The sequence below is a fragment of the Neovison vison genome, chromosome 6, assembly GCF_020171115.1.
Source record: "Neovison vison isolate M4711 chromosome 6, ASM_NN_V1, whole genome shotgun sequence".
Taxonomy (NCBI): domain Eukaryota; kingdom Metazoa; phylum Chordata; class Mammalia; order Carnivora; family Mustelidae; genus Neogale; species Neogale vison.
In genome coordinates, this window is record NC_058096.1 from 177198165 (window position 1) to 177212131 (window position 13967).

General features: G+C 47.0%; 1 protein-coding gene across 2 annotated transcripts in view; it reads right to left on the reverse strand.

Annotated features, from left to right (window-relative positions):
• Positions 1 to 1337: 1337 nt before the first annotated feature.
• EDEM1 (ER degradation enhancing alpha-mannosidase like protein 1) overlaps positions 1338 to 13967 on the reverse strand; it is a 28365-nt gene continuing 15735 nt past the window's right edge. For both annotated transcript variants that reach the window (XM_044253111.1, XM_044253112.1), the window contains exons 7-12: positions 13661 to 13781; positions 13026 to 13196; positions 11131 to 11204; positions 10184 to 10280; positions 7963 to 8166; positions 1338 to 5208 (exon numbers count right to left, since the gene is read on the reverse strand). In XM_044253111.1, coding sequence (XP_044109046.1) covers positions 5119 to 5208; positions 7963 to 8166; positions 10184 to 10280; positions 11131 to 11204; positions 13026 to 13196; positions 13661 to 13781 — 757 coding nt within the window. In that variant the 3' untranslated portion in view covers positions 1338 to 5118. The remainder of the gene's footprint in view (positions 5209 to 7962; positions 8167 to 10183; positions 10281 to 11130; positions 11205 to 13025; positions 13197 to 13660; positions 13782 to 13967) is intronic.

Genomic DNA, 13967 nt, shown 5'->3' on the forward strand with positions numbered 1-13967 from the left:
CAAAGAGCTTGAAAACAAGGACCAGCTTAGCCTATTAGGTTATATGGTAGTTATTTCCTCCCAATTGCGTTAACACTATGGCTCCGGGGTCTTGCTGTAAAGATATTTAAGGGAGGTGACAATGTCTGGACAGGATGCTCTAGGACGCTCACCACGGCTGACCGAGGACACTGGTGCTCCCCCTCTCAAGGCTCTTCAGCTGACCCTGTGGCATAGGGACCCTGCCTGACCTTGTCAGGAGGGTCACAAACCCATTAAGGCTTCAAAAACACAACCACCAAGAACCCTTACAAAGGGCAGTGTGCTTTTTCCTTTTTTTAAAAGTAGGCTCCACACCCAGTGCGGAGCCCAATATGGGACTTGAACTCACACCCTGAGATTAAGACCTGAGCTGAGATCAAGGGTTAGACCCTTCACTCCAGCACCTCAGGCCAGTGTGCTTTACAACCAGCAGGGTACTTCCCATCACAGGGTTCCCTCCCTCTCCTTGCTGCAATTCAGTTTTTTTTTTTTTTTCCAATTTATTTATTTTCAGAAAAACAGTATTCATTATTTTTTCACCACACCCAGTGCTCCATGCAAGCCGTGCCCTCTATAATACCCACCACCTGGTACCCCAACCTCCCACCCCCCCGCCACTTCAAACCCCTCAGACTGTTTTTCTGAGTCCATATTTTAAAAGCCCTGTCAGAATTGCCTGGAACACAAAGGTGGGATGCCAAGGTGTCACAGGGACACAATCAGGCATCTTCTTCCACATGCCATCACGACTCAGGTAGCGGTAGGGATGGAAGCCGTCCCACTTGAAACCCTCCTGGCTCATGCCTCCCCCAAACCAGTGCATCCCATGCTGACCCCATGCACTATTACCCCCACTTAGCCTGCAAGAGGTCAGGAGAAATGAATCGCCTTGCTAAAATAACGGAGAATGGGTTCCAGAACCTAAAGAGACTCAGATAAATGCCAACGAGAACTGCAAATGAACAAGTCAGTGCCTGGAGAAAGGAGGCTGCTGCAGGGAGGAGGGGAGGGACAAGATGAAAATCGTTCCTCTCAGCCACATTGAAGGGCAGTTCAATGGGAGATAGGACAGACAAAATGGGGCAGTATTACTCAGGCCTCAGCTGTAAAAAAAAAACCAAAAAAACAAAACCCACAAAACAAAACCGCAAAATAAAGTTTTTATTTGTCTAGTTTTATAATTTCCTTTAAAGGGTTTCCCCCTTTTTATATATATATATAAAATATATATATATTATATATATTATATATATACACACATACACACATATATCTATATGTATATATATATATGAGTATATAAAGGAGAAACAAAATGACAATTCAAAAAAAATCTTTTAATAAAAATTACTCATAAAAATCCTAATAAATTTCAAAGAACAAGATATTTCTTAGTACATTTATAAAAGAACATTTGGTCCTTTTACAAAAAGCTCCCTCTTAATTTAAATACATTTCTTATTTACAGATTAAACATAAAATATCATCTATAGTTGCAAAGCATATTGCACATTACAGAGAGAGAAGCACGTGTGTATCTCAATTGGTTTTCCCAGAGTTTCCAACTCCAGATTTTTGTGTAAAAACAGATTTACCTTTCTTGTGCATAATAAATAAAAATGCAGCTTGTGTTTTGCTATTTAAAACTAAAACAAAATACCTTTTAAAAACATTATTTCTCTGCCTCTCAGAAAGAGGGAAAGGGGGTATAATGAATCAGGAAGGTCCACAGGTACTTTTTCCCGGATTCACATCCAAACTCCAGCAGGAACAGAACCCTGAGCCCTACAAAACCTGGGACACACCCAGCCAACCCACCTTCCCTCTTTCACAAGGGTCCCTGCCCTGCAGGGAAGAGGCACTAGAGAAGGAGCTGGATGTCTGGGAATGGAAAAGGAAAGACCAAGGTTTTCTTCAGAAGTCCCTGCTCAGGTACTCTGGTTAGAGCAATCATTCAGCCCTACCTTTTCACCAGCATTAGATTCGAAAGTGTCAAAAGAGAAAGACCTCTGGAGCCCTACAGAGAGAAGAAAAGGATGTCTGATGTTCAGTCCACAAGATCCAAAGCAAAGAATTACAGTCTGCAATCATTCAATAAATTGAGCTAAGGAAATGGCTAAGAGGGTATTTTTCTTTGGTGGGGGAGGGGAGGGACGGAAGGGGAGCCACATTCAAGCCCTCGGGTTACACACAGAGCCTCCTCTAAAATTCACCTGCACAGACACCACCCTGGTGCAGAAACACACAATGACTTGAGTGACATGTGCCTGCCCCCCAATCCAGGACAAAGAACCTGGGATAAGGAGACACAGACTAAATTCAGGTAGAAGAGCTAGAACAAACTGCAGGAAAGCACATGAACATAGAAGCTGGTTCCTCACAAAGGCCAGCAGAGCTGGAAGCCAGCCAACACTTCCTCTGTCACCTACTATTCTGGAAATGGAGCTCCTGAGTCACATCACTGAAAGCAGCAAAGCCCGCCCTGTACCAACTGAAAACCCCGTGGCGTGGCCTAACAGGGCAGCTTTCTGGAAGAGTTTTGCAAAACTGTATGCCTCGTGTCGACCAGACTCCAGACACTAACTAACTACCCAGGGGAACTTGAGGACAGTGTGGACTCACAGCTGTTAAAGGATGACGTCTGTTCGCAATCAGGGCAGTCCTGGGGCAAAGCATGGAGCCCAGGAATCTCTTTAGCAGCCCCCTCCTTGGCCCTCCCCCACCAGGTATCCTGCAACCCAGAACAAAAGAAAACAGCAAAAGCCCTGCAAGATGTAACACAGTTGTTGACATTCTGATTTCCAAAAAGAAAACAAGCTTTGAACTTGGCTCAAAGAACCCTCGTTTCATGACTGGCACTAGACAGCATCCTGCCTCTAGCCCTACAGATCCCGGGCAGCCTCCAACTTTAGATGGGGTAGTCTGGAAGCTCAACCACCAGGATTAGTGTGCAGTAATGCCTTCACCCTCAGTCTCACCAACTGACAGACGTCAATGCCCAGCAATCAAGGGGGTTTGAGACTTCATACAAAACAGATCTTAGGCCAGCCTATGGCCCCTGGCGTGCGTTAGTGGCCCTGCGGCACAGATCCCTACTCCTGAGCATAAGAGGGAGGGAATGCCAGAGCGGGAGACATGTTAAGGTCCCAGATGAGAAGATGGTGTTGGAATGCTACACATCGATGTTGTCCCAGAAGCTGGAGAGGGAACCCAGCAAGGCCACAAGAGAGAGAACTGTTGCCCTGAGACCCAATTTCTTCCCTGACATACCCTATCCCCCAAAAAGGGACACTTACAGTCCCGACTCGGTATGCCTGGAGAGAAGGTCCAGGGACGCTGTGCCTGTGTGCACGTGGGTATGTCAAATGGAACATTCTGATTTAACCAAGACAAGAACACCTAAAATATGTAGTGTTCTCCAAGAATATGTTCTGTTCAGGAGATGACACAAGGTTGATAAAGAGAATGCTTCTGAAATGAAGAGCAAAGGTAAAACAGAGCATATGACTTTGTTTATAACAATTTGCATAGTAAATATTTAAAAAGACAGAGGTGAAAATCCCTTTTTCAAAACTCTCTAAGAACTGAATTCTGTATCTATTTAAAAAAAGGAAAAAACAAAACAAAACAGTAACACTGAAATTTTCCAAGAAGGAATAAAACTTCTCCCTTTGATTGGCATACAATGGCTCAGACCACATTTCTGGTTTTAAGAAGATGAAGAGGAAATCATTTGAAGTGTGCAAGGAGAGACAGGTAAGCATGGTAAGGCTGTGCAAGTAATGACAGGTGAGATCAGAGGTTCTTAGAAGACTTCTACCCTTTGTATCAGGACTCATTTCAACCTCAGACGTTCTATGGAAGCCAGGCTAAGGGTTCACGTCCACCTCTGCTCCGGAGGCGCCTTCAGCCTCAGTTCAAACAGAGATGCTCTATTCTGGCTAAGAAAATAACAACAAAGAAAGAAGGCAATGTGGCACAACTTCCTCCTAATGTAGGTTTGCCTAAAGTATCAGGCTGAAAGGCAAGGACTGGCCAAGAATTTTCCAGAATCTTATTGATACTCATCCCTTCCCCTTTTTCACTGTCCCACCCTGTGACAACCCAAAACAAGGCTGCTAAAACCAGAGCAGCAGCTGTGACAAGCAGCGGCCCCAACCAAAATCCTATAAGGCACTAAGCTAAAGCCTGTAGTACAGAAAAACAGCTCGGGGATGCCAGAGTCATCTGATCATTTCTTTCTCCCTGACTTAGCTAATTGGCACTGGACAGAGAAAACAAAAACAAAACAAAATTCTAACCCAAACATGGTCAGAATTGAGAATCCTTGGTTAGTAGGTATGAGAAAGATGGAAGCTCAGACATTCTTGGGTTTTTCTCTCCCTAAAAGGCACCTGGTTCTGGCACTATGGGAGTTTCTCAGTTAAGTTCAAATTAAATGTAATATACCATCCAAAAGATCTAGCTGTGTGACAACTTAAAAGACTGCCTTTTGAAATTCAGATAAAAGTTATTCATAAGCAATTAACTTGTAACACTGTGACAATTATGTGGGGTGCAAATGAAAAACAGTATGATTTCCACCACTGTGATCCAAAATCATGGGTGGAAGGAGAGCCTATCATCTAATGAGAGAGAAAGATAACAAAATGCAATAAATAGGGATGAACCTCGGGCCCTTTACACGGAAATTTCGTTCACAGTCCTCTAACAGAGAGGTAGCAATACTGCAGTCACAGCAAGTGCTGGAGACTGGAACACACTTGTTGGATTCCAAAGTGGGAAGCCATGCAAGTCCATCCAAAGATGCCCCATCCACACTGTGTTTATAAAATCAGCATGTCCTAGGAGGCCAACGTCTACGCACCTTCTTACTTCAAATTTTACCATTAAGAAAAACAGGACATTTTATTGAACAGAAGAGAAACTACTGCATGCAAGACTCTGCTAGACGTGTGTGAGGAGTTGGACAGAAATCCCTACACCCTCACAGATGGCCCGACTTCCACCCTCTTCCACTTCAGACTGGATCTCTGCACAGCGTGGTTTCGGCTGTTTCCATCCAGTTTCAGATGAGGCCACACAGAGGAAAGTAGATCATATCAAGCCAACCATTTGGTCGATCTGCCGCATGTAGATGCTCTTTAAGGGCAGCGAGTATCTCCTCTCGTCAGGAACACGATTGCACTAGAAAGAAAAAAAGCCCAGGGGAAAAATGTACTCTGAGTTAAAAACCCAAGTATTACTTGCTAAGAGAATACACTGCGGTTTCTCCACCGGGCACTGCAGGAGGCTCAGCAGCATCCCTGGCCTCTCCCGCTAGGTGCCCCCTCACCTCCACTCCCCTAGTCGTGACAACCAAGATTGCCTCCACACATTGCTCAACGTTCTGTGAGGAGGAAACCACCCCCAGCTGAGGACCACTGACGTCATTCAATACCTTCACTTCAGGTGAAGAAATGCAGACCCAGGGAGGCTAAAAGATATTCACCCAAGGGGAGAGTGACCAGGACAAAAAACTCATCCCTTGGGTCCTTATCTTAGTCCCCCCAAAATTTCTGAAACACCTGAGCTATCTGAAAATACAGCTGGCTGGGGCACCTGGGTGGCTCAGTCGGTTAAGCATCTGCCTTCGGCCCAGGTAGTGATTCCCAGAGTCTGGGATCAAGCCCCACGTCTGACTCCCTGCTCCGTGGGGAGCCTGCTTCTCCCTCTTCCTCTGCCCTTCCCCCACTTGTGCCTCTCTGTCTCTCCCTCACTCAAATAAATAAAGAAAAATCTTAAAAAAAAAAAAAGAATGAAAGTATAGCTGGACTTTGAACAATGGAGGGGTTGGTGCAGTTGAAAGCCCACACACAGCTTGTGACTCCCTCAGAGCTACTGACGGCCTACTGCTGACTGGAAGCCGTACCAAGAACATCAACAGTCGGTTAACTTGAATTTTGTATGCTGCATGTATTAGACAATATATTCTTACAATAGAGTCGGTTAGAGAGAATAGTGTTATTAAGAAAATCATAAGGAAGAGAAAACGCATTTACAGGACTCCAATGTCTTCATCAAAAAACACCTGCATGCAGATCAGACCTGCATTGCTCAGGGTCAACTGTACTGTGGTTTTTCCTGAGTTTAGAGTTCTTCCTATCCACAGCTAAAACCTAAATGCTTCACAGAACTTTCTTGTTTTAAGGAAAAGCCCCTTTCCCCCGCTCAAAGGAGATGCAAGTTTGAGAACCACAAGTGTTTATCCGCCAACAGTTTCCACATACACTTATGACTACACTTGTGACACACTTGCCCCCAAAGAAACAGGTTCCCACTGCTCAGCCCCACTACTGAACTCACTAGGCACAGCTCCTCCTCCTCATGAGATCAAGTCCAACAGGTCCTTCAGCTCATCCCGAACGCTGCCCAGCCATGCACTTGGAGGTCTGGTCCTGCTGCCTGAACAGCCCTTCCTGGAAGCTCCCCCCATTGCTCACAGATCTTCTGAAAAGCCACCTCTGCAATGAAGCCCTCGGTATTCTCCAGGGCAGATCAGCTACACCCTCCTCTGTGCTTAGGCAGCTCTTCAGGCAGCGCCACACTGCCGAACACCCCAGGAGGAGCTGGTCTCCCCACGAGACCCCTTGGATGGACCCACATCGCCAGAGCCAGGCACAGGATCGGGTCTAAGAGGAGGGTCTCCTTGCAGTCCGGCTCCTGGCTCCAACATATGACCAGAGGCTCTCTGTGCCTCCCTTTCTCCACATGTAAAATGAGACCAAAGGCACCTACCCTCCTGGGGCCTCTGTGAGACACTGACGCATATGACCGGTTGGAAAAGGGGCCTGGGCTATGGAAGGCATTATACACAACTGTTATTACTCTTTCTTTCCCCCTCTGTTCCTTCCCTTTCCTTCTCAGTTAGGCTGTGTTCACCTAGTCTACACTGCATGGCCTTATGGAGATTTGGGGAACCGAATTCTGCTCTGGTCTGTCAACGTAGTTCACAGACTTGACGGTAAAGACCGTCAATGGGACACTGAAGGCCAGGTACTGAAGCACAGCCCGGGACCAAGGGGTGTCCCCTAACCAAGGCAGTTTGGAAGGAGGTGGTAGGAATCTTGACAACAGAGGCTTTTTCTGAGCAGAGAGGTGCCATCCAATGCATGTGGGATAACCCAGTTTGATATTTCAACTGACACAGGGTCTCCTTCCCCATCCTCACTTCCAAACCATCCTGACTCAAATCAATGCAACTACCTAGGACTCCTACCAGAAACTCCAGGACATGTTTCCAAATCTTTCCCAGATTATCAGGGATTATCAGGATGGTTGAGACATGCTCAGTGAAACCCTGCTTTAAATGAAACTGAGTTCTTCCGCACTTCCAAGAGCATTTCATTAAAAAATCTCAATGACTGATGACTGCTCTTTCTCCCTCTCCTGCTGGTGGATGATTTGGCGGGATCTCTTCCATCGGTCCATTCACATCCACTCTCTCCCCTCCCCCATCCTTCTCTGGCCCCAGGGGTCAACTTAATAGATCATACCAAAAGGTCTCTGTGGCCCCTGACTTCTGGGAAGCATCGCCAATGAGAAGCTCCCACAGAGAAGAGGGCAGAAAGATGGTTAAGTCTTTACTCTGCTGCTCCCTTCTTGCAAGCTCACTGGAGCCAGCTCAGAACAAGGCTTCTGCCAGGAACCCCCCACTCCTGCATGCCTCTGCCCACCCATGCGCCTGTGACCACGAGCTGCTGCAGTGAGGATGGACAGTGGCGCTGCTCCGGTGGGTCCCCACACCCTGACGATATCCATGTCAATGGTCTTTTGTGAAACTCTTCTGCAGTGGTGCAGTCTAAGTGTGCCACTGATTTGCTGGCAGGGACTCTGGATGACAAATTTGCTTTATTTTTCTCCTCCTCCACATGCCAACCCTCCCTGGAGAAAGCAACTCACATTGGAGCTGGAGTTGATGACTTTTAACTCGGGTGACTTAGGCCTGTGCACAGACTTCCCTTCTTGGTCCTGCCCTCCGTCTTCAGAAAAGAATTCCTTCCAGGGTGATTCCCGCAGATGTTTATCCACAGACACAATGTGTCCCTCAGTTGTAAACATGTATTTGGTTCCAGACTTGTGGACTGGATTCTCCTCATCAAATAGCTAGTGGGGAAAAAAAAAAGAACATAAAAGGAAAGGAAATAAAATTAATGGAAAAAATAAAATAAAAAAGATACAACTGGTAGGTCGAGCAAATTTGGAACAAACTCGGTCAAATGTATCCCAGACTACTCAGGGAGTAGAATTTGCCAGGTCCTCAAGCTTTTGAGTGACAAATGGGTGAAAAGGTGATTCCCAACTCTGGCTGCAAACCAGAATCACCGGTTTCATTTAAATCCAAATGCCTGAGTTTCCCCGATCCCATCTCACCCGCTCAGACCTAAAGATTCAGAAATCCCAGGGCTGAGACCCAAACTTGCATAGTCTACTAAAGCTCTCTGGATGACCCCCATGTGCTCCCCTGAGAGTTCTGGCACTAGAGTTCTAGAACCACCCCACTTCACACATGCAGGCCCCACGTTAGAAAATGCTGGAAGGGAGGAAGCAGATCCTTCATCCTTCTCCACATCCCAGGGCCTGGCACAGAGCAGACACCTGTGCCACCATCCCACTGATTCCTGTCAGGACACAGGTCAGGCTCCGAGGACAGAAGGCAGTGCTTTCCTTCAACAGGAGGAATGTGGCAGGAGCATCCAGAAAGAACACCTAACTGAATATAGGACAGGTCAGTGGGGGAGAAGGCAGGTGTCTAGTAAATGTTAAATGAGTGAACATTTAGAACAGAAATCTTGTGATGGAAGAAACCTCAGTCACCTGAAGTACTGTACAGATGAGGAAAAATAAGACTCGGCACACCTTGTCTCTGTTTCCACAGCTAACAGGGGAAGAATGTGGTAGGCCTGCGTTTTCTGGCCCCAGACCCTATGTTTTTCCTTTTAGAACTGCCTAGAAGGTCTCCTTCATTTGCTCTAGAATTCACCCTGCGATCATCCCAGGCACCAAGGGCTGCTGAACGGGACGCATGCAGGACTCCTGACAGCCTGCAGCGACAGGCCTGCACACCTCTCCCCACCACCAAAGCACTGAGAGGGAGGCCTAGGCCCCCACAGGGATCTGACGGCAGGCCAGCCACCTTCCCGTGGGCATGCCTCCCCTGCAGTCTCCTGTGAAGTCACACCACTTCACACTGGGGATTCCAAACCCTGGCTTTAGAGAAGCACAAGCCACTTTCCAGAATTACAGACTGTTGAGCCCATTTCTGAAGATCTGGTTCAAGAGGGCTGTAATTTTAACAAGGGCCCTAGGGTGATTCTGATCCAGCTGGCCCCCGGACCTGGGAACTGGGGACCTCAATAACAGCCTGTCACTACTGCTCTACTCCCTTTGAGTCTCAGCCTCCACCCTGCTTTCCCAGCAGGAAGCCCTGCCCCTCTGCGCCTTGAGGAAGCATCCTGCTGTACGCAGCCACACGGAGTGCGGCCGCAGGGAGGGTGGGCAAGTAGCTGCGTGCACACGCCAGAGACCGGGTGTGCACACTGCAGAGCAGGGGAGCGGAAAGAGCACTGCAGCAGTCAAGACCGGGACTGAAGCCTCAGCTCTGCCCTACAGTCACCCCGAAAACCCAGGCAAGTCACCTGACATGTGACAGCAGCTCCCAGAAGGGGAAGAACAAATGTTGACAAATGATCCCTTCAAGGTTTCCTCTAGCGCCCACGACTCTGTCTCTCTTCACACACCTGAGAGCCCAATGGGCTGGGGGCTCGGCCCAACTCACAAGCATCAGAAGATGCAGGAGTTGAAAACACTGCTCTCTTCCTCAGAGACACCTTCCCCGACCACCACAACTCATGTGCAGGGCTCCTCTAGGAACCATGACCAGGACTTCATACCAGTTGTAATCCGAAGTTCCTCTGTTTACTTATCGATGCCTCCCCAACAATGTTAGAAACCACCACAGACGACAGCACTATGCTCTTGTTTTGAGAGCACTGCGTCCCTGGGCCAGCACATGACCAGCACAGAGCCGTGCCCGGGGAATACATGCTAGATGGGAGACCAAATGAATGCACGCTCTGAGCACTAATAAACGTTTCTTGGGTTAACCTTCGAACACACATACCAGATACAAGTATTTACAGGTCTCACTGAGAAAGAAGCTCTCCATCCGGTCCTCTTTGGATTTGTCTATGACGTGATGCAACGTTGCATAACCACACCTATAAAACAAGTTTCCAGTTAGTCCTGTCTCTGCTCCTTCCTATCTGCTTACTAATTTAAGAAGTGGAAATAGTCTATTAATAGAATAACCACCAAATTACCAAATGCTATATGAAAAACAAATTAGGTTAGGTTTAAGAGCTATCCTTCTTCAGCCTAGACTATTTGCAAATTTATGAAAAAGTGGTTTGGCTGCTACATCAACAGGTTAGTTATATGGGAAAGAAGGGGGCGCTGGTGGAGGATATTTGCCAAGTACTTAATATGACACCAAGAAAATGACTGGCAACAAATTCAGAACTAATTGAAATTTTCTGTCCTAATATCTGTAGAATTGACTTAACATTGGCTAGCCTAAAATACTATTTTGTAAGAAAAAAGATATAGTGCTAGGCGAAAAAAAAGTCACAAAATTGAAATATATAGGTATAAATGCATATTATATATAAAATATATGAAAATGATCATAAGTATATAAACTTAAATGTTGACTATTGACTGTGGTTCTCTACACATGAAGATTACAATGATAATACTCTACCTCCATACTTCTTCTGTATTCCCTAAACTTTCTAGTACATGTATTATTTGTACAACTAGGAAAAATAAGTTACTTAAAAAGGACATACACAATCTGCTGGAACCTTAGAGGTAAAAAAAGGTGAAAAAAAAAGCAATTCCCACTATAACGGACCAGTCCTGCTACACAAAAAGCAAGCAATTTCCCTACAGAATTAACATTAATGATCTGCTCTATAAATTAAAGTGCAAAATAGAGTACTTCCCCGGAACAACTGAAAATAAATCAAAAGTGGCCAACAGAAAAAGGAAGGAACTTAGAAAACTAACTTGACTTTTGTGTACTTTTCCAGACTCTGCAGAATATCCATTCCTACATGGAGGTAGAAGGGATTCTTGGTTGCCTAGAGAAAACATGAGAGAATGTGATCCAGCAAGGGCCTGGAAAACATGCCATCAACACACATCACGGTGACACAGGACTCTCCCGAGGAGGTGAGTCATTGGCCAAAGGCAGGCACAATGCCCAGCTCACGTTACCTTGAAGGGTCACAAATGGTAAAGAACAACAGTGTTCCGTCAGCTCCTGTCAAAGTACCTGTACCACCTGTTGAACCACGACCAGGGCTCAGACAATCCGCTCCAGGGTAGAACAACATTGTGCTCTGGCTCTCTTGATCCCCACCATGATCCAAAATGAAATAATGCCTCACTGATGGTACCACATGTGAGAACAAATCTCGTTTCTCTCTTGGCTCAGAACTCTCTAGAAACTCAAGATGCAGACCCAAGGATGCAGGACTCGGCCCCCATTCCACTTACAGCCTTTTGAGTTAAAGCAAAGAGGAACAGGAAGATTTTCAAACAGGAGGCCCCCACACTTTGCTCTCCATCTGCACTACGAACTCAGTCCTCGGGGTTGCTTGCTCAGCTGTCACACGCTCTTGCATGGTTTCACTAGGACACCAATTCTCTGACGAGACGAGACCGGTACCCCACCAACAGTTTAAAAGCTGGGGGGTCATCCTGAATTCCCACTAGTGCCGCCTGCAGCAGCCAAAGCCAGCTCCTGCGTCTGAGGGTAGCGGGCTGTGTGGGCAGAGAGCACAGGGCGTGGCATCCAAAGGCAGAGATGGGAAGCCCAAGGGTTCTCCCACTTCTAAGAAAATAGTCAGTGGGAGGAAGAAGCTGAAAATAGGAAAGAAGTGACCGAAATGAAAAGGTACAAACGCAAAGGCAACAGACTTAAGCTTAAGAGGAGGGCTCAGGCAGCACCAGCCATGGCGCCCGGAGCGCGGAGCCAGGCTATCCACCCAGCTCGAAGAAGCAAACGCAGAGGCTATCTATGACCTCTTCCGAGAGGTTATGTCAAACTCAGGAAGTCTCTCTTTACACGTGAGGCCTAGGACCCGTTTGGTGGGATTTCTCCCTTTTTCATCTAGAAGCAAATGGCATGATTCAGTGTTAATTTTTCTTTAGTAAATCAAAACCACAATACTAAGCCTACTATGAGGACGCCTAACAATAAGCATCTTCTTGTGCGGGCCTGCCCCCTGCAGGCGTCTGTCTCAGGTCCACCGAGGTACACTGAAGACCGGCTTGGCACAAAGCTGCTGTATCTGTGAATGGGTGTAGGCTCTCTGTGTGAATGGATGGCACGCCCAGAGGTATAAATATCTGCCTTCGACGGCGGGGGAGGCTTCACAGCTAAAGCAGCAATCCCTCTGGCATTATATTCCATGCAAAAATGAACACTATACATTTTTTTTTTAAGGCGTTAAACAAAAACAGATATTCAGATGAATCCCAGATGATTTCCTTTACCCAGAAAAGGAATTCCTTTGGTCTGAATAATGATTACACAGATCAGGGTTCCACAGGGCATGAGGAGAGGGCCATATATCAAAAAAGAGTTCTTTGGCCAAATAAATCTAGAAAACATGGAGTACTAAGTCTTCTTTCATGTTTAAGGATGTGAGAGAAAGGCCTATGGTCCAGGCAGAATGGGCTTTGCGGAAGGTAAGGTTCAACAACTCCATGTGTGACCGCAGACACTTCTCTGTCCTGTGGAACCAGGAATCACACTCAGTACCAACCAGCCGATGGTTAGGCGGCCCCCACATCGGAGTCACTGGGAAACCCCACAGTTCTATACCCATCAGCCAGTGTCCGCTAAACACCAACTGCGACAGGTCCTGCTGGCATTTAAACACAGAATCCAGTACCTGGTAGAGAAGATACGTAGACTCCACTAACTCGGGTCTCAGCGGGTAGAAGAGCACGTCGGGGGCCTGCAGCTGCCAGTTGTACCTCTCAGGGAGGGCCCCGTAGCGTTTCCAGATGGCGTAGTAAAAGGCATGGAGGCAGATGGCATCTTCCACATCTCCTATCAGAACCTAAGGAGAAGACGCTTTTCTCAAGTGGCAACACGTGACACAAAGGCCCTAGGCTTTCCCTCTGTCCCCCAGTTCTTATCCAACCTGGCTGGAGACAAAACCAACCCAAAAGTAACAACCCAGAAAAAAGGATGCCCTCCCTAACAGACCATCCATGCCAAACCTGTGCCGACTGCATAGGACAAGAGGTTAACTGTACTTGGGAGCAAAGAATAAACAATAAGAGACAGATGATCCAAAAATCACGTACGGTTACTTTCAGCCTTGGTTTTGCACTTATTTAGTCTGGCTCTGTTCAGGACTGGGAGAACTCATCTCACAAACAGAATAATCAAGACATACTGCGCGGCTACCCTCCCAAATCCGGACGAGCCAGGGAATGCTCTGGTATCATAACAGAGAAGAGAACCACAGAAACCCTTGGCAATGATCGCGTTCTCCCGGCAAACACGGGTGCTGAGTACCTGCAGTCCAGGGAAGAAGGCCTGCAGAGAGTCGATCCAAGTGTTCATCAGCTGCCCGCTGAACATGTTCACGTTCACATACAGAGGCGGATCTCCTTCTCCTTCGTTACAGGCTTCCCGACTAACAGGCCAAGCAGAGCGAGCAGAGGTGAGGAGGAAGATCACTGACAGCCCTCCAGCCCTACTACTCCCGCAGCCCCTGCTGCTTTAACCTCAGTGGCATCAACATGAATATTTTCTCCTGACTCATTCTTTTCAACCTTTGAAGAAAAACTGCCTCTACCTGTGGACACCAGACTCTAGCATA